Below are 20,263 nucleotides of genomic sequence, written 5' to 3'. Positions count from 1 at the left end.
TGTTACAAATGTTTTTATATGTTGTTTAATGTTAGGTTGACATGGATATTTTCTTCTCCCCTACCACCCACTGTTGTTTGAACTCAAGATAAAAGTAATTGAGCAAGTATAGCAGAAAAAAATATGATTCATTGATCCAAACGCATATCAAGCCAAATCTTAGTATATCCTTATAAAACTTAGTTAAACAAAAGAAATAGTCTATCCCCACTCATTTATAATAATTCAGTTTTATGAACAGTACTTGTTTCTACTAAACTGCAAAAGTCAAGAAATGGTGCTTTTTGAGATGACATCAAAGGATATTCCATTTTGTTGAAGTCTTTCCTGGAGATCAGTTGGACCAAAGATGATCCCAGGAGGGTAAACTCCTCCTTTTGGAAGGCTGTCACGTTGGCAGAGAAGAACAAGAGCACACTGAATAAGAATTATTGGTGTGGTCAGATATCCAACTTCAGGTCCCATAACCCTTGTTACAATCTCCATGTCAGGTTTTGTGTTTCCCTGTGAAGCAATGCTCCCATCACTATAACCATGTCCAACAAACCACATCTTGAAGGAAGCACTTTCCACCTCCTCTTCAGAGGGGCCATTCTTCCTGAACCAACCAAGGCTGAATATTTCAGGAAATTTCAAAAGAAGCTGCCTTCCAAAACCAATACTTCCAAAAAGACCAATGAAAACTCCAACCATGATGATTCGGAGAATGCCCAAGAAAGATTTTGAGCCTATTTTCACACCAAAATGAGCTGGCTTCACAGATGACCAGAAGGCTTCCCTTTTCTCAACTGTCTCAGCACTCTCGTTCAGCCCAGGGAGACCATGGAGGTTTTCTGTTAGAATCCCTAGCGTTCGTCGAACTACAATTGAATCTGCTGAAGGTAACTTCACTGCCCAAAGACCAATTTTCTTGTTGTTCTCTATAGTTTCTCCTTTTGAAGTAGGAGGTCCAGGAATCTACAACAATGAAAATATAAGTTTTTAAATTACACAATGTTAAAATTATAAAAAAGGATAGACACTATATACATTAGCTTAAGTTAATCTCAGTCCAAGACATTGTGAGGAGCCCCAGCCAACAACAGAAACAACAAGCAGGTGGGAGTGGAGTCAATTTATCACATGATCTTAGAAACGAACAGAATTTATCATCCACTAGGAAAGTAGGATGCATACCTTCTCATGACAGTATTCTGAATTATGAATACCAGCAAAAATCTCATTCATATGCCTTGTAAGGAGGACACTTGGAATCAGATTTTTTAATAACTAAAAGAACTACTCTTGTCTATCTACACCTATAATTGTTATTTCCATAGTTATCAATCTCAGATAGCAGTGCATAGCAGCCAACCCCAAAACCCTACCCTATAGCAAGATAGGCCATAGCAAGATGACAGCTATTGTGAATTTTTTTATACATATTAAATAATTAATACCATATACATATAAATGCTACAAATTTTTAAAAATTAACCAAAATCCATGAAACATTCATAGTTAACAATAAAAAGTTATATGTCTTGAGCAAAATAAACAAGTATACCAACAAAAGTCAAGGAAATAAACAAGTTCAAGCCTTTAAGTCTTAAAAAAGTAACCAAACATTAAAATTAAACAAAAGTTCTCCTTAAGTATCTTAAGTTCATAAAATTGTTATTCTTAGTTCTTATTTTGTTTTGATACCTTGGTTTCCTCAATCTTAAAATCTTCCAAGAAAAAAAAGTAAATAATTGTAAAAAGAGATAAAATATGTTTTTAGTTTTTATATTTTTGTTGAATTCTATTTTTGTTTCCAAACTTTTATATCATGCAATTTAATGCATGTTTGATTTGCAGTTGAAAATGTTACTACGCCTATTTCAACATAAATCCAACAAATATGTATAGAAAAAAGAATGCAAAAGCAATTGTAGGATGCATACCTTCTCATGACAGTATTCTGAATTATGAATACCAGCAAAAATCTCATTCATATGCCTTGTAAGGAGGACACTTGGAATCAGATTTTTTAATAACTAAAAGAACTACTCTTGTCTATCTACACCTATAATTGTTATTTCCATAGTTATCAATCTCAGATAGCAGTGCATAGCAGCCAACCCCAAAACCCTACCCTATAGCAAGATAGGCCATAGCAAGATGACAGCTATTGTGAATTTTTTTATACATATTAAATAATTAATACTATATACATATAAATGCTACAAATTTTAAAAAATTAACCAAAATCCATGAAACATTCATAGTTAACAATAAAAAGTTATATGTCTTGAGCAAAATAAACAAGTATACCAACAAAAGTCAAGGAAATAAACAAGTTCAAGCCTTTAAGTCTTAAAAAAGTAACCAAACATTAAAATTAAACAAAAGTTCTCCTTAGGTATCTTAAGTTCATAAAATTGTTATTCTTAGTTCTTATTTTGTTTTGATACCTTGGTTTTCTCAATCTTAAAATCTTCCAAGAAAAAAAAGTAAATAATTGTAAAAAGAGATAAAATATGTTTTTAGTTTTTATATTTTTGTTGAATTCTATTTTTGTTTCCAAACTTTTATATCATACAATTTAATGCATGTTTGATTTGCAGTTGAAAATGTTACTACGCCTATTTCAACATAAATCCAACAAATATGTATAGAAAAAAGAATGCAAAAGCAATTGCTTCAGACATAATTTTACAATAACATAATAAAAAACACAATTTTAATCTATTGGCTTACTTCCTAATTTCTGCATCTGATTTTTTAACTTCAGAGTTCAGATTGCGAGGAGTAACTAAGAACAATTTTTTTTTATTTTTTTTTTATAAAATTCAGCTAACTAAATTTCATGATTTCAAAAGTTTAAAAGACTAAAATGTAAAAACAAGATTCAACCAAAGATAAAAGAATTTAGAGACTAAAAAGTAAAAATAAGATTCAACTATAGTATAGGCACTAAACATTTTTCTTTTTTTAAAAAAAAAAATGTAACCTGAGGCCTAGGTTTTCTTGGGCGTGACCTTCTGAGTTGCTGCAACTGGTGCGCATTGGCAACACCGAGAACCGCAGATTCGTAAGTAGCAAAGTTCCCCACAATCCTCTTCTCAGACTCAAGCGCCACGTAAGCCTCCACGCGATTCGGCGCGGCGGGCCCCATCCACTGCCTGGAGTTGAACATCACGCCGAGCTCCGCGGGCACGGAGTCGAATCCACAAGCCGATACTACAAGCGCTCCTGTCTCCACGGCCCGCTCGTGGTGCGCGGCCTCCACGCGCTCCATGAACTCGGGCTCGCCGGAGATGTCGAGGTAGTCGCAGCCCGCTGCGGCGCAGGCGGCCACGACGGGCTCGCCGTGGAGGCGGAAGGGGCCCACGCAGTTGAGGAGGAGGCCCGTGCGGGCGCAGAGGGAACGGAGGGAGGAGGGGTCGGCGGTGTCCGCGGTGAGGATGGGGAGGGAGGGGGGAGGGTTGGGCCTGGAGGCCCACTGAAGGGCCTGGGTTAGTTTTTGTGGGCTTCGGCCCGCTATGGCTATGGATTTGAGGGGGGAGGATGGGGTGTTGAGGAATTTGAGGGCTTCGCGGAGGACGTATTTGCCTGTGAAGCCTGAGGCGCCCAGGATTATGAGGTCGAAACGACCGCCGTTTTGTTCCTCCTCCATTTTCTTCTTCTTCCAAAGAGAACAATGAAATAAGTTTAAAAGGGCAACTCTCACTCACAAGTTTTAAATGAATCCAAAACCAACCGAGTAAGTGAGTAACCGACCCATTGCCACGTAAATGCTTTCGTCACGTCTCGTGCCCAAATAAATGCCATTTTTGTAATTTTATTAGGCTTTGTCCCCAACAAGTATTCCTATAGAAAACTGTTTTACATTATTAGAGTTCAAGTTCATTAATTTTGGCTTAATTATTATTAAAAACAATTTGTTTTTTTAGTCACCATAATAACGATGTTGGTTATCTTTCACCAGTGATTTTTTTTTTTTATTCTATCATGGTCGAATCCGATAACTTGCTCCAGTATCATTCCGACAACAGGTTGTAATGAACAATAATACTGTAGGAAACACACAAATATGACAAATCATTTTCCTAGCATTTAACTTTTATAAGGGTGAAATGCATTTATACATACAAGGGCCAAATGAGGCAATTTGTTTTACCAAAAAATTGAGATTCGTGTGATAGTAAGACGGTTAAGTATGTTATCCACCTCACCTGAGACCTAAGACCGATAATATTTTTTTCTTGCTTTTATTTTTTGGATGAGTAATAATGGAAAAAACAGTTGCGAGAATAGTAGATGTATATACCAATTGAAATAATTGTGGTTATAATAGTTATGGATTACAGATATATTGCTTTTAGGACCAGATATTTTCACCGTGAAGAACGCAAAAATCTCTCGAGTGAACGTCATCAAACAATTAAACACAACAACGAATCACACAAAGACATATCAATTTGGAAAATAATTATAATTTACAAGGCTTACAGCACGTAAGAATTCAACCGAATCAGACAATTCTGTTTCTTTTCTTATGCCTAGAAATTGTCAGATCCTTATAACAACAGGTCCAAAGCTCACTTTCTTGTTGGAAACTATTTCTATATCACCTCACATGACCTTCCTTCTGGACATAAGCCCAAGAACCTCATCCCAAAGCCCAATACTTCCCACACTCCCCAGCCCAACCACACTGGGGCTACACGCAGCCACAGTCCAATACCCAGCCCTTATCTCATCTCTCAATTGCTCCTTCTCCCACCCACAATACCCATCAAAGAACCTAAAATCCCCAAGCCCAATCACATTCCTCTTCACCATTTCAGCAGCACAACCAACACTTTCCTTTGCCCCATAATACAAACCCTTCATCACTTCCTCAAACACCCCACTCTTCCCCACCCCATCACCACCATTACCCTCTTTTGGACTCAACAAAAAAATCCCTTCCTCCAAGGGCCCCCCAAAGAACAAGGGACTATTGGAAAACGTGCCCTCCACATCCAGAGCCGTTGATCTAGTCTCCTTGATGGACATCAACGATGGACGATTCAAGATGATCCCTGATGGGCCTAAGGGCCCAGTTGATAGGAGAAGGATGACCGTCCGTTCGAAAATATGGACCCCATCAAGCTTTTCGGTGGCAATTAGTAAGCACCCATTTTCGGGCTCGTGGATTACGTGTGCCCATTTGTCACCAATGGTGATCAGTGGAGGATGATCCACAACAGTGTCTAGATCATTCACCTCCTCAACATGCCTTGTTAATTGTTCTCCTGCCACCAATTTTGCACGGAAAGATCGCCAATCACTACTTAGGGTAGGTTTGTCATCATCACCAAACGGTGATGGTGATGACATGTGGCAGCCTATGATCACATCACAAATTCTAAGATTAAAAGGATTAGATCTTGAGACTATGAAATAAGCTTAATTTTCATGCACTATAAGTCTATAACTATAATAAAGTTGATCATAAACCTAAGATCACTATAGTATAATTACAGCGATGAAAGGTTTGGATGGTTTATAAAAAATTCTAGGTTTACATCTTAATACTATCACTATATATGATTTTTAAAGTAATATTGTATACCTCCACAACTTAGATGGTAATTTTTTTGTGATCAGATGTGTAAAAGTGAACTATTTTTACTCATACTTCAGTGCTAGAAAATGAATGAATATTGATCTTAATATGAGGAACTTACATGATATGGGAAGTGGAATTCTAGTTTTTCTACACTGAAGATGTTGAGAAGATCGCTTATGGTGTGGTAGAGACCCGTTTCTTATTGTGGGGATGAGTTGATCGGTGGTTTTGGTGAAGGAATTGTGGGAGAGAAAGCATGCTTCCATGTTAGTTGAGTTCCTTGTAAATTCAGATAAGAAGTGAAATGAAATGAAGTGACGAGACGAGACTTTGGTGGAATGAATATAAATGGGGAAAGAGGTTTAATCTGCACCACATAGTGTTTTCTACAACATCTACATCTGTTTTTTAAAAATAAAATAAAATAAAATAAACAAAGGCATCTAATCCAAGTTGGGTGTCTCAAAAGTATGGGCCAGTGGATAAACTTTGACAAATGCCACATGGAATGACCAACACGTAGGGTTCCACGGAACTTTATTTGGGGGTATTGGATGGATCAAAAACTTTTTGGGTGATGTGTCAGATTCTATGCCTCTTAACTTGTTTCTGCACCAACTTCCAATTTTGAAAATGTTTTCAACTTGTTGATATTCGACATTATAGAGAAGGGGACACATGGGATTCAAAGATAAAAAGAGATAAAAAAAGAGAGAGAGAGAACTTAGGCAGCATTAAACTAGAGAGGAACATTACATATTAGTGTTTGATTACTCTGGAATTGACCTCTTATCGTAGAATGACCAGATGGGTCAATGTGACAACATCAATGTCGATGAATTAATAGGAAAGTTTCTGTTGATGATACGAGTTAAGACGAATATTTATGATATTTTGGTAAAACTATTTATTCAAACTTGGATTGGACTTGATCAAGGGTAGGTAAAATGTGGGTCAAGATCCAAGTCTACATAATTTATGTGATTTGATGTATTTTTTTTTTCTTCTAAAAATAAAATATTCCCATAAGTAAAAGTGATGAGACTAATCTTTTGTAACATAAAAATTTACTTAAATGAGTTTTGCTTCGAATAAAATTTTCTCTGCGGTTATTATGTGTTAGCCCAAAAACAATAAAGATGTACTAGATGAACACTTTGATGAGATCCTCCTATGAGAAACTCTTATGCTGTGCAAGGGTAGCGATTTGCTAATTATCTTATCATTCAAAACAAGTCAATTACCTGATAAGTAGATGATTATGGTCCCAATATCCTTAGAAATGATGCTTGCATTTAGTTATGTGGCCTACCATGAGATGAACCCCTTTGTTGGGTCACGGGGCTTACTCAACAGAAGGATTGGCTTATGCAAAACAACTCAAATTAGAATAAATTTATAGAGCAAAGATGCCTGTCATTATACATGATATGTCATTATATATGATGTCATTATAAAAATTAATGAACAAAGATGCCTGTCATTATACATCATCTATTCATCTATTTGGCATGCCAGAATACAATTTCAGCTTAACCTTAACCTTCACCTTCATTTTTTTTTTGTCAAATGTGCAATGTCATTGACGGATCCAAAGATCATATATGAAGTAATTTGTTAGGAGTAGGACAGACATGATGTAACCGAATCTTCTGAATATGGAAAGAAATTACTAATAGTTACCATGAAGTGATTCCAATGGCATACCATCTATATTTTCTTTTATTTTGGTGAATAATGGCATACCATCTATGGAACAGACTTTATGCATGCAATGTCATTCCCTATCAGTTCATCAGCAGTGACTGTTTAGCTAAGAATAAATACTCTATTGTGAGGAATGAATATGCTCTACTTATACAGTATGTGCTGTAGTCTACTGAGCTTGCCATGCTGGGACAATATTTCCTCCTAGTTTCATGAATGGAAGATTTATGAACTACTCAGAGAAAAATAATTCCTAATCCAAAAGTCTATTAAGTCAGATTAGCAACCAAATGCTAAAGAATGTACACAGTATAACAAATGAAGAAAAAGAATCAATGTATAGAATAAGATTTATTGCAGAAAAAGAAAGAGGTTTCCAAGTACTTACTGTCTAGAGTAACAAGATGAAGGGCAGAAAAGTATTATCAACGTCAACAAAAACAAACATAGTATCCATTTGCATTCCATCATCCAAAATGAAGGCTTGCACAATTCACTTTGGCATAATTAGTCACCATGAGATCTTTTGGTCATCATGAGAAATGAACAGAGATAAAACTAAAGAAGCATAGGCTGAGAGAAGTTAACACTGAGAAAAACAAAAAATGACAAATGTAGAGCGACGTGTAGATTAGAGGTAGCAAGTAGCTCTGAAAATAATCTCGCTCAAGTAAATGTTTCAAGTTTAATAAAAAGGGCTGAATTGGCACCATGGCAACAACCAGCACACAGAAATATTGGTACGGTCAAGAGTGGAATTGCCACCCAGTATACATATGTTAAGTGTAGCTTCTTTTTACAATAAGTAGTAGACAGGAAGAATCAGAGCATTTTCTCTTCACAATTTTCCCTTTCTTTGACTTTACAAAAGAGCTCCTGCCAACGGTAGTAGGAAGGTGGATGATGCTTGCACCAGAAGCATAGGCTCAGCCATGCACACAACTTTGTTTCGTGATTGCTCATCAATATTATAGTCTTTCTTCCGTTCTTTCCTTCAATCTCCCCAACATATTTAAAAGGTAAAACCATAAAAGAACTTCCAAACACAAAATTGAGCAACCAGCTGACTACATGCAAAATTCTGACCAAGTTGGGATCACTAAACCAACAATGAGATTCATTCTGTAACAACCAAGCAATTACTGTGATAGGCAAAATCATGCAAGAGATATCACGCCATGCTGAAAGCAGAGTTTTGGGATCCATACTGTGATGCTTGCACCAGAAGCATAGGTTCAGCCATGAGCCATGCATACAACTTTGTGGTTAAACCAGTGGTAGTGATGAATACAATGATTTGTTTACCTGTTTTTAGTAAACCAGCAATGCACTGTGCTCAACTAAAAAATCATATTCATTCCTTGAAGCATCATTCCAGCTGTGCTGTGCTGTGCATACTAAGGCAATCAAATGATATTCATTTATCTCTACTGATGTATCATCGGAACATATCCAACCTGCCTTAGGTCCTGTACCAATCTGTCAATCATCTGATATATATCATCTGATTTAGGGTGCGACTGATCAAATACAGTAAATTCATGCACTTCTTCTTCTACCTCTATGGAACTGGCCCCAGAAGGCTTTTGACCTCCTGTATTCATCATTTGTAACCTTACATTGGCAACATTCATCCAATCTCCTGCTTGAGCATAAATATTTGACAGAAGGGAGTAATTCCCTGGATCTGTTGGCTCCACCTTAAACAGCTGTTCACACACAGCTCTTGCAAAATCTACATCATTATGCATCCGACAAGCATTCAAAAGAGTACCCAATATAATGGCATTGGGTTCCATAGGCATGCTGCGCAAAAGCGTGAAAGCTTCTTTCAGGTGTCCGCCGCGGCCAAGAAGGTCCATCATACAACCATAATGCTCAACTTGAGGAACAATCCCATACACTTTCTCCATCGAATAAAAGTACTTACGCCCTTCATTAACAAGGCCAGCATGAGTGCAAGCACACAAAAGGCCAACAAATGTATATGTATCTGGCTCAAAACCTTCCGGTACCATCCTAGAAAAAAGCTCAAGCGCTTTCTCGCCATGTCCATGCATGGCAAACCCCTGAATCATCGAATTCCAAGACACCACATCTTTCTTCGCCATCATTCCACTAAAGACATCAAAGGCCGCATCTAAACAACCACACTTGGCATACATATCAATAAACGCATTCAACACCTTAGTGCCACATCTAAACCTCCACCTCCTCATAGAAGCATGAATTCTCTTCCCCAACCCAAGCATTCCAGACTCAGCACACGCCGCCAGAATGCTAATCAAAAACCCATCATCAGGCCTCAACCCAGCCTCCTCCATCTTCCCATACAACTCCGTCGCCTCCCTCACGAGCCCCTTCTCAGCATACCCCGCTATTATCGTCGTCCAAAGCACCACATTCTTGGCTGGACACCTATCGAACAACACCCTCGCCATATCCATGTCACCACCCTTGCTATACCCGCAAACCATCGTCGACCACGAAACGATATTCCTCTGGGGCATTCTCTCAAACAGCTCAAACGCCCTGTCCATCTCCCCTGCCTTGGCGTACCCATCCAACATGGTGTTCCAACTAACCATATCCCTCTCAGGCATTTCATCAAACAGCTTACAAGCACCCTCCAACTCACCACATCTGACCAACCCACCAATCATGGAGTTCCAAGTGACCACATCCCGCTCCTTCATGGCCAAAAACAAGCTCATGGCCCCATCAAGCCCGGCACTGCCACACCTGGAGTAGGAGTCAATAAGCGAATTGGGCACAAAGATATCCCCATAAAAACCAAATTTTTCGACATGGGCATGAATCATTCGGACCAAAGGAAGTGAGGAGGGGCCAGTGCAGGCCTTAAGGAGAAAAGGGTACGTGAAATTATCAGGAAAGAGTCCATTTTTCTGCATTTGGAAGAAAGCGTTGAAGGGGAGAGAAGGGTGGGAAGTGTTGTGGGCGTGGGCTCTGATGATGGAGTTGTAGAGGTGGACGTTGGGGTGGGGGACGTGGTTGAAGACGTTGACGGCGGAGGCGAGGTGGCGGCAGAGGGAGAAGGCGGCGATGAGTTTGGGAGCGACGAAGAGGTCTTGGTGGAGATTGGCTTTGAGGACTTGAGCGTGGATTTGGTTCACAGAGTCCAAATTGCTGCACTTGTGAAGGTCGCACAGCTTCTCTTCGAGGAGTCTTTGCCGAGAGAACCATGTGGGGACTCGCCCTCCCACCGGAACTTGCATTTGCATCGCCACTCACACACACACACACTGCATAGCAAACGGCTTCACTAGACGACGACGCTATCCTTACATTACAGTTTGAAAAGGAATACCAACACATTTTTCTTTTCTTTTTTTTTATTTTTACTTTTATTGAGAATAAGAAACTTATATTATTTCGTGTAGTAAAAGAAATAATTGAATACAATGTGGACTAGCATAAGATGTAGTCTTTTACGAACATACTGAATTATAACAGTTTTTTAATGAAATTTTTTATCATTAATTTCAAGTGTAAGTGATATGTATCTCATGTGTAATTTTACTTTTAAGGTTAATATATAAGGATTGTCGGTTAACTTATTTTTTTGTTTTTTAATTGGTTTCCTGTTTTTTAAAAGTTTTGAAATGATTTTTTGTTTATTTTATTAATGACACATTAGTCATTTATAAAAACTTATCATTCTTGAGTTTAGCCCATTAAAATAATTTTTTATTAATTTAAGATGTTAAACTTGTTTTATTATATTCATTTACATGAAAATTATCCAAATAAATTAATTTTTAGAAAAAAAAAAAGAAACATAAACATGATGAAAATTATCTTAAAAGCAAATCTTATTAGGAACTAAAAAACTAAAAAAATATAATTTCATAATTTTTATTACTCATGAGATTTACTTTTCACACTATTTTTATCATGTTTATTGTTTTTTTTAAAACATTAGTTGGTTTTCATAATTTTAGTATAATTAAATATAATGAGAAAAGTTTTTGGTTTCAAATTAATAAAAAAAGATTGAAAATTGTGTCCAAAAATTAAAACTGATTTAAGCTTTTGGAAATCATTAGCATGTCTTTTACTAAATAAGAGGGTTAGTTTAGAACTTTCAAAATTAGAGAAGTAATTTAGAAATAAAAACTAAATTAATGGGTCATTCTTATATTTTAGCAATTTCCTTATTAGCTATCAAATCTTTGTTGATAATTTTTATCTATGAAGTGACTAATAAAGTATTTTGTCAACACTCTCACGGATAAGTGTGAATGTACGTCATATGGCATAATTTTTTCACGTTTGCAAATCATGTTATATTTCATTTTCAATATATTTTTAGCTTGCCAATTTAATATTTATTAAGGTTTTTATGATATGAATATTATATTATTTAGTCAAGAACACATGTTAGTGTGCATGATAGTCACCTGTGATGTTTTTTTTTTTTCCAATTTTTCCAGGTATGTAAACAATATGTCATATTTTATTTTAATAATTTTTCTATTAGTCCATTTAATATTTGTTATCAAGTTTGTTTTACTATTTGACTCATAAAGTATTTTGTCAGCACTCTCATTTATAAGTGTGCATGTATGTAACCTGTCATTCTATTTTTAAAAGGTTTTTAAGTCAAAATGTAAGAATTGCCCCTTAAATTATTTTCTTGATTTTAAATTGATTTTCTAATTTTTAAAAGTTTTAAAAGGTCACCTATTTATTTTACTAATGACACATTAACCATTTCAAAAAACTTATTGTTTTTTTTATTTTCAGACTCGACCTTGAAAATATTTTTATTGATTTAGGATGTGAAACTTATCTCATTATATTCACTTACATGAAAACTATCAGAACAAACTAACTTTGAGAGCAAAAAGATATATTGATAAAGTTTGTATAAAAAGTGAGTCATGTTAGCAACTAGATAACTAAAATATCTAATTTTATTTTTTCTAATTGCTCATGATACTCACTTTTCACATGATTTTCACTATATTTATTATTCTTTTTGTTTCAAACATTAGTTGGTTTTCATAGTTTTCATATAAGTGAATATAATGGAACAAGATTCATGTCTTAAATAAATCAAAAAGGTTAAAAATTGTGTCCAAAAATTGAAAATGATAAACTTATAGAAATGATTAACATATCTTTTAATAAATAAGGTCATTTTAAAGTTTTCAAAATTAGAGATCTAACTGAGAAATAAAAATTAAGTTAACCGATCATTCTTGTATGTTAGTTGTTTCATTAGTAGCTAATACAATATTTTTCGTTAAAATATGTATGATGCGACTAATAAAGTTCTTAAATGGTTTCCTATTTATTTTATTGATTACACATTAGCCCTTCCAAAACATTTATTATTTTCAATTTTCAGAAACAACTTTGAACACATTTTTTATTAATTTAGGATATGAAATTTGTCTCATTATATTTACTTACATGATAACTATTAGAATAAACATACCTTGAGATAAAAAATAAAAAAAAAAGAGAGAGAGAGACATAAACATGGTGAAATTTGTATGAAAAATGAGTTCATTAACAACTAAAAACTAAAAAAACCTAATCTCATTTTTTTTATTGTTTATTAAACTTAATTTTCACACAATTTTCACCATGTTTATTGCTCTTTTTATTTTAAACATTAGTCGGTTTTCATAGTTTTTATGTAAGTGAATATAATAGAACAAGTTTTGTGTCTTTATGTCTATAAAAAAAGGTGAAAAATTGTGGCCAAAAATTGAAAATGATAAGTTTATGAAAATGATTAGCATATGTTTTAATAAATAAGAAGTTCATTTTAGAACTTTCAAAATTAGAGATCTATTTTAGAAGTACAAACTTAGTTAACGAATTATTCTAATGTGTTAGAAGTTTTTGTATTAACTAGTTTATTCTTTATGTTAAGTTTTTATGATGTGACTGATAAAATATTTTGTCAACACTTTCACGTGTAATTGTGCATGTGTGTTACGGTTAATTTTTTCATTCTTTTCATGTAAGTACATTACATGTTATATGTCATTTTCAATAAATTCTTTAGTTGCCAATTTAATATTTGTTAAGGTTCTCACTATATAAGTATTAAATTGTTTAGTCAGCACACACATGTCAATGTGCATGTTAGTTAGGTGTGGTTTTGTTCTCAATTTTTCTAAGTATGTACAACTTGTGTCATTTTATTTTAATGAACTTTCTATTAGTTCATTTAATATTTGTTTTTAAGTTTTTTATTATGTGACTGATAAAGTGTTTTATCAGAACTTTTACATGTAAGTGTGCATATATGTCACGTGTTCTTTTATTTTTAAAAGTTTTTAAAGCCAAAATGTAAGAATTACTCCTTAAATTACTTTCTAGTTTTTAAATTTTTTCATGGTTCTTAAAGGTCTCCTATTTGTTTTATTAATGACACATTAGCCCTTTAAAAAAAACTTATTATTTTTTATTTTCAAATTTAACTTTGAACATATTTTTTATTAATTTAGGATGTGAAACCGATCTCATTATATACACTTGCATTAAAATTACTAGAACAAACTAACTTTGAAAGCAAAAATAGACATAAACATGATGAAATTAGTATCAAAAGTGAGTCTTGTTAGAATCTGAAAACTAAAAAATCTATTCTCATTTTTTCTAAATTCTCATGACACTCACTTTACACACAATTTTCACCTATTTATTGCTCTTTTTCTTTTATACATTGGTCGGTTCTCATTTTTTTCATGTAAGTGAATATAATGGAATAAGTTTCAAGTCTTAAATCCATAAAAAAAGGTTGAAAATTGTGCCCAAAAATTGAAAATGATTATCATGTCTTTTAATATATAAGAAGCTTATTTTAGAACTTTCAAAATTAAAAATCTATTTTAGAAATAGAAATTTAGTTAACAGATCATTCTTACATGTTAGAAATTTCTTTATTAGCAAGTTTATTATTTGTCCTGAAGTTTTTATGATGTGATTAATAAAATGTTTTGTCAATATTTTTATGTGTAATTGTGCATGTATGCTACATGTTATGTTTTTTTCCATTCTTTTAATGTATGTATATCACATGTTATATGTCATTTTCAATAAATTATTTATTTGCCAATTTAAAATTTGTTAAAGTTCTTATGATATGAGTATTAAATTGTTTAGTCAACACACACTCCCAGGTGTCAATGTGTATGTTAGTCATGTATTATTTTTTGTTCAATTTTTTCATATATGTATAACATGTTTCACGTTTTATTTTAATGAATTTTCAATGAGTCTATTTAATATTTGTTTTTAAGTTTTTTATTATGTGACTGATAAATTGTTTTATCCACACACTTATGTGTAAGTGTGCATCTATGCCACGTGTCATTTTATTTTTAACAAATTTTCAGGGCAAATTGTAAGAATTGTCCCTTAACTTATTTTCTTGTTTTTAAATTGGTTTCTAATTTGTATAGAGTTCTTAAATGGTTGTATATTTATTTTATTAATGACACATTTGTCCTTTCAAAAAACTTATTATTTTTTATTTTAGATACAACTTTGAACATAGTTTTTATTAATTTAGGATGTGAAGCTTGTCTCATTGTATACACTTGCATGAAAACTATTAGAACAAACTAACTTTGAGAGCAAAAAGAGACATAACCATGGTGAAATTTGTATGAAAAGTGAGTCTCATAAGCAACTGAAAACTAAAATCTCATTTTTTTTTCTTATTGCTCATGACACTCACTTTTCGCATAATTTTCATCGTGTTTATTGCTCTTTTTGCTTTATACATTAGTTGGTTCTTGTAGTTTTTATGTAAGTGAATATAATGGAACAAGTTTCACGTCTTAAATTCATCAATAAAAGGTGGAAAATTGTGCCCAAGAATTGATAATGATAAGCTTATGAAAATGATTAACATGTCTTTTGATAAATAAGAAGGTCATTTTAGAACTTTCAAAAATAGAGATCTATTTCAGAAATAGAAACCTAGTTAGCAGATCATTCTTATTTGTTAATCCTTTTTTTATTAGCTAGTTTATTCGTTAAATTTTTATGATGTGACTAATAAAATGTTTTGTCTATATTTATGTGAAATTGTGCATATATGTCACAGGTTAAGTTTTTTTCATTCTTTTCATGTATGTATATCACATGATATATGTCATTTTCAATGAATTCTATATTTGGAAATTTAATATTTGTTAAGGTTCTTATGATATGAGTATTAAATTGTTTCGTTGGCACACACATGTGTCAATGTGTATGTTAGTCACGTGTTATTTTTTTTTTCAAATTTTCTAAGTTCATACAACATATGTCATATTTTATTTTAATGAATTTTCTATTAGTCCATTTAATATTTATTTTAAAGATTTTTATTATGTGACCGATGAAGTGTTTTGTCAGCATTCTTAGGTGTAAGTATGCATGTATATCACCTGTCATTTTATTTTAATTATTTTTTTAGTCCAAAATGTATGAGTTGCCCCTTTAACTTATTTTCTTGTTTGTCAACTAGTTTTCTATTTTTTTTACCGCTCTTAAATGGTCTCCTATTTTTTTTATTCATGACACATTAGCCTTTTAAAAAAAAACTTATTATTTTGAATTTTTAAACACAAATTTGAACTTATTTTTTTTAATTTAGGATTTGAAACTTGTCTCATTTTATCTACTTTCATGAAAATTATTAGAACAAACTAACTTTGAGAGCAACAAGAGACATAAACATGGTGAAATTAGTATAAAAAGTGAGTCTTGCTAGCAACTGAAAATTATTATTTTTTATCTAATTGCTCATGTCACTCACTTTTCACACAATTTTCACCATGCTTATTGCTCTTTTTGCTTTATACATAGCCTCTTTGTGTAGTTTTCATGTAAGTGAATATAATAGAACAAGTTTTACGTCTTAAATCCATCAATAAAAGGTAGAAAATTGTGTCTAAGAATTGAAAATGATAAACTTATGAAAATGATTAACGTGTCTTTCAATAAATAAGAAGGTCATTTTAGAACTTTCAAAATTAGAGATCTATTTGAGAGAGAGAAACCTAGTTAAGGGATCATTTTTATGTGTTAGTCCTTTTTTTATTAGCTAATTTATTCTATGTCATTAAGTTTTTATGATGTGAGTAATAAAATATTTTGTCTACATGTTTAGGTGTAATTGTGCATGTATGTCACATGTTATCCTTTTTTTTTCATTCTTTTCATGTATGTAAATCACATGTTATATGCCATTTTCAATAAATTCTATATTTGCAAATTTAATATTTGTTAAGGTTCTTATGATATGAGTATTAAATTATTTCGTTGGCACACACACGTGTGAGTGTGTATGTTAGTCATGTGTTATTTTTTTTTTCAATTTTTCTAGGTATGTACAACATGTGTCATATTTTCTTTTAATGAATTTTCTATTAGTCCAATTAAATCTTTGTTTTTTAATATTTTATCTATCATTTTATTTTAACAGTTTTTTTAGTCCGAAATGTAAGAATTGTCCCCCTTACCTTATTTTCTTGTTTGTAATATGGTTTTCTGTTTTTTTAGAGCTCTTAAATGGTCTCATATTTTTTTATTCATGACACATTAGGGCTTTCAAAAAACTTATTATTTTCAATTTTTAGACACAACTTTGAACTCATATTTTTTTAATTTAGGATGTGAATCCCATCTCATTATATCTACTTCCTTGAAAACTATTAGAACAAACTAACTTTGAGAGCAAAAAGAGACATAAACATGGTGAAATTAGTATGAAAAGTGAGTTTCGTTGGAAACTGAAAACCAAAATCTCATTTTTTTTTCCGATTGCTCATGACATTCACTATTCACACAATTTTCACCATGTTTATTTCTCTTTTTGTTTTATACATTAGTTGATTCCCATAATTTTCAAGTAAGTGAGTATAACGGAACAAGTTTCACTTCTTAAATCCATCAAAAGAAGGTTGAAAATTGTGAACAAGAATTTAAAATTATAAACTTATGAAAATGATTAACATGTCTTTTAATAAATAATAATGTCATTTTAGAACTTTCTAAATTAGAGATCTATTTTAGAAATAGAAACTTAGTTAACGGATCATTCTTATGTGTTAGAAATTTTTGTATTAACTAGTTTATTCTTTATCGTTAAGTTTTTATGATGTGACTAATAAAATGTTTTGTCAACACTTTCACGTGTAATTGTGCATGTATATCACATGTTATTTTTTTCATGTATGTATATCACATGTTACATGTCATTTTTAATAAATTATTTATTTTCCAATTTAATATTTGTTAAAGTTATTATGATATGAGTATTAAATTTTTTAGTTAGCACATACATGTGCTAGTGTGTATGTTAGTCATGTGTTATTTTTTTTTCAATTTTTCTAGATATGTATAACATGTTTCATGTTTTATTTTAATGAATTTTCTATTAGTCTATTTAATATTTTTAAAACTATTTTATTATGTGACTGATAAATTATTTTGTCCGCACACTTATGTATAAGTGTGCATCTATGTCACGTGTCATTTTATTTTTATTAATGACACATCGGTCCTTTAAAAAAACTTATTATTTTAGATTTTCAAACACAACTGTGAACTTTTTTTTTAATTTAGGATATGGAACTTGTCTCGTTATATCTACTTCCATGAAAATTATTAGAATAAACTAACTTTGAGAGCAAAAAGAGACATAAACATGGTGAAATTAGTATAAAAAGTGAGTCTTGTTAGAAAATGATAACTAATATTTCATTTCTCTAATTGCTCATGACACTCCCTTTTTAAACAATTTTCACCATGTTTATTTCTCTTTTTGCTTTATACATTAGTCGGTTCTCATAGTTATCATGTAAGTGAATATAATAGAATAAGCTTTACGTCTTAAATTCATCATTAAAAGGTTGAAAATTGTGCCTAAGATTTGAAAATGATAAGCTTATGAAAATGATTAACATGTCTTTTAATAAATAAGAAGGTCATTTTAGAACTTTCAAAATTAGAGATCTATTTTAGAAATAAAAACTTAGTTAACGGATCATTCTTATGTGTTAGTCCTTTCTTTATTAGCTAGTTTATTCTTTGTTATTAAGTTTTTATGATGTGACTAATAAAATGTTTTGTCAATACTTTCAGTGTGATCATGCAATTATGTCATGTGTTATGTTTTTTCATTCTTTTCATGTATATCACATGTTATATGTCATTTTCAATAAATTCTATATTTGCAAATTTAATATTTGGTAAGGTTCTTATGATATGAGTATTAAATTGTTTAGTCGGCACACTCACGTGTCACTGTGCATGTTATTCACGTTTTATGTTTTTTTTCTTCAATTTTTCTAGGTATGTACAACGTGCTTCATATTTTATTTTAATGAATTCTCTATTAGTCCATTTAATGTTTATTTTAAAGTTTTTTATTATGTGACTGATGAAGTGTTTTGTCTGCACTCTTACTTGCAAGCATGCATTATGTCATCAGTCATTTTATTTTAACAGTTTTTTTAGTCCAAAATGTTAGAATTGCCCCCGTTAACTTATTTTCTTGTTTATAAATTGGTTTTTTTTCTAGAGTTCTTAAATGCTCTCCTATTTAGTTTATTTTAGACACATTAGCGCTTTCATATATAAAACTTATTATTTTCAATTTTCAGACACAACTTTGAACTCATTTTTTTAATTTAGGATGTGAAACTTGTCTCGTTATATCTACTTCCTTGGAAACTATTAGAACAAACTAACTTTGAGAGCAAAAAGAGACATAAACATGGTGAAATTAGTATAAAAAGTGAGTGAGGTTGGCAACTGAAAACTAAAATCTCATTTTTTTTCATGACACTCATTTTTCACATAATTTTCACTATGTTTATTGCTCTTTTTTGCTTTATACATTAGTTTGTTCTCATGGTTTTCATGTAAATGAATATAATGAAACAAGTTTGACATTTTAAGTCCATCAATAAAAGGTTGAAAATTGTGCTCAAGAATTGAAAATGATAAGCTTATGAAAATGATTAACATGTCTTTTAATAAATAAGAAGGTCATTTTAGAACTTTCAAAATTATAGATCTAATTTAGAAATAGAAACTTAGTTAACGGATCATTCTTATGTGTTTGCCGTTTCTTTATTAGCTAATTTATTCTTTGTCTTTAAGTTTTTCATGATGTGACCAATAAAGTATTTTGTCAATACTTTTCGTGTAAATGTGCATGTATGTCATGTGTTATGTTTTTTTCATTCTTTTCATGTATGTATATCACATGTTATATGTCATTTTCCATAAATTCTTTATTTTCCAATTTAATATTTGTTAAGATTTTTTTTTTGTATGAGTATTAAATCATTTTGTTAGCCCACACACTTGTGAGTGTGCATGTTATTCATGTGTCATATTTTTTTAAAATTTTTTCAAGTATGTAAAGTTATGTATTTGATTTTAATGAATTTTCTAGTAGCCTGTTTTATATGTATTTTTAACTTTTTTTTATTATGTGACTGATAAAGTATTTTGTTAGCATTCTTACGTGTAAGTGTGCATCTATTTCACGTGTTATTTTATTTTTAATAGTTTTTTAGGCCAAAATCTAAGAATTGCCCTTTTTTTGTTTCTAAATTGATTTCCTATTTTTTAAAAGTTTTGAAATGGTTTCATATTTTTTTATTAATGACACATTAGCCCTTTCAAAAAAACCTTATTATTTTTGATTTCATACATGACTTTAAACATATTTTTTTTATTAATTGAAGATGTGAAACTTGTTTCATTATATTCATTTATATGAAATCTATTGGAAAAAATTTTCTTTAGAGCACAAATGAACATCTTGGAACAGCTACCCATACAATGTGAGTATATTGAAGAGACTAGAGGTTGTGGAATGCTTAAGTGCTTAACCCACTCAGTTATCCTATATTTATATAGACTTAGGGAGTAAATACAATGTGAAATTTACAAGAATATTAATGAAGTTCTAGTACCTATGTA

At 31.8% G+C, this 20,263-nt stretch overlaps 3 protein-coding genes across 4 annotated transcripts; all 3 read right to left on the bottom strand.

Moving 5' to 3' along the window:
• Positions 1–109: 109 nt before the first annotated feature.
• Positions 110–3,697, bottom strand: LOC114422674 (probable mitochondrial saccharopine dehydrogenase-like oxidoreductase At5g39410). The gene is made up of 2 exons (XM_028389149.1): positions 2,975–3,697; positions 110–957 (listed from the first exon to the last, which is right to left on the bottom strand). Exons 1-2 carry the CDS (start codon positions 3,638–3,640, stop codon positions 268–270), a joined length of 1,356 nt encoding a protein of 451 aa, XP_028244950.1. The 5' UTR covers positions 3,641–3,697; the 3' UTR covers positions 110–267.
• Positions 3,698–4,386: 689 nt separating this feature from the next.
• On the bottom strand, positions 4,387–5,930 carry LOC114422675 (UPF0301 protein Plut_0637-like). Of its 2 annotated transcripts, none has more exons than XM_028389150.1 (2): positions 5,700–5,930; positions 4,387–5,357 (listed from the first exon to the last, which is right to left on the bottom strand). In XM_028389150.1, the coding sequence occupies exons 1-2, from the start codon at positions 5,845–5,847 to the stop codon at positions 4,600–4,602; spliced, it is 906 nt and encodes a 301-aa protein (XP_028244951.1). In that variant the 5' UTR covers positions 5,848–5,930; the 3' UTR covers positions 4,387–4,599. The 2 variants fall into 2 exon arrangements, with proteins under 2 accessions (XP_028244951.1, XP_028244952.1); XM_028389151.1 differs by having other exon boundaries at positions 4,387–5,377; positions 5,700–5,837.
• A 1,964-nt stretch (positions 5,931–7,894) lies between these two features.
• LOC114422673 (pentatricopeptide repeat-containing protein At3g29230-like) lies at positions 7,895–10,609 on the bottom strand. Its single transcript, XM_028389148.1, has one exon. It carries the CDS (start codon positions 10,528–10,530, stop codon positions 8,716–8,718), a length of 1,815 nt encoding a protein of 604 aa, XP_028244949.1. The 5' UTR covers positions 10,531–10,609; the 3' UTR covers positions 7,895–8,715.
• Positions 10,610–20,263: the final 9,654 nt, after the last annotated feature.

Source organism: Glycine soja, chromosome 8 (assembly GCF_004193775.1).
Source record: "Glycine soja cultivar W05 chromosome 8, ASM419377v2, whole genome shotgun sequence".
Lineage (NCBI taxonomy): Eukaryota > Viridiplantae > Streptophyta > Magnoliopsida > Fabales > Fabaceae > Glycine > Glycine soja.
Note: the sequence above shows the minus strand (reverse complement) of the source record. Positions and strands in the feature narration are given on the sequence as shown.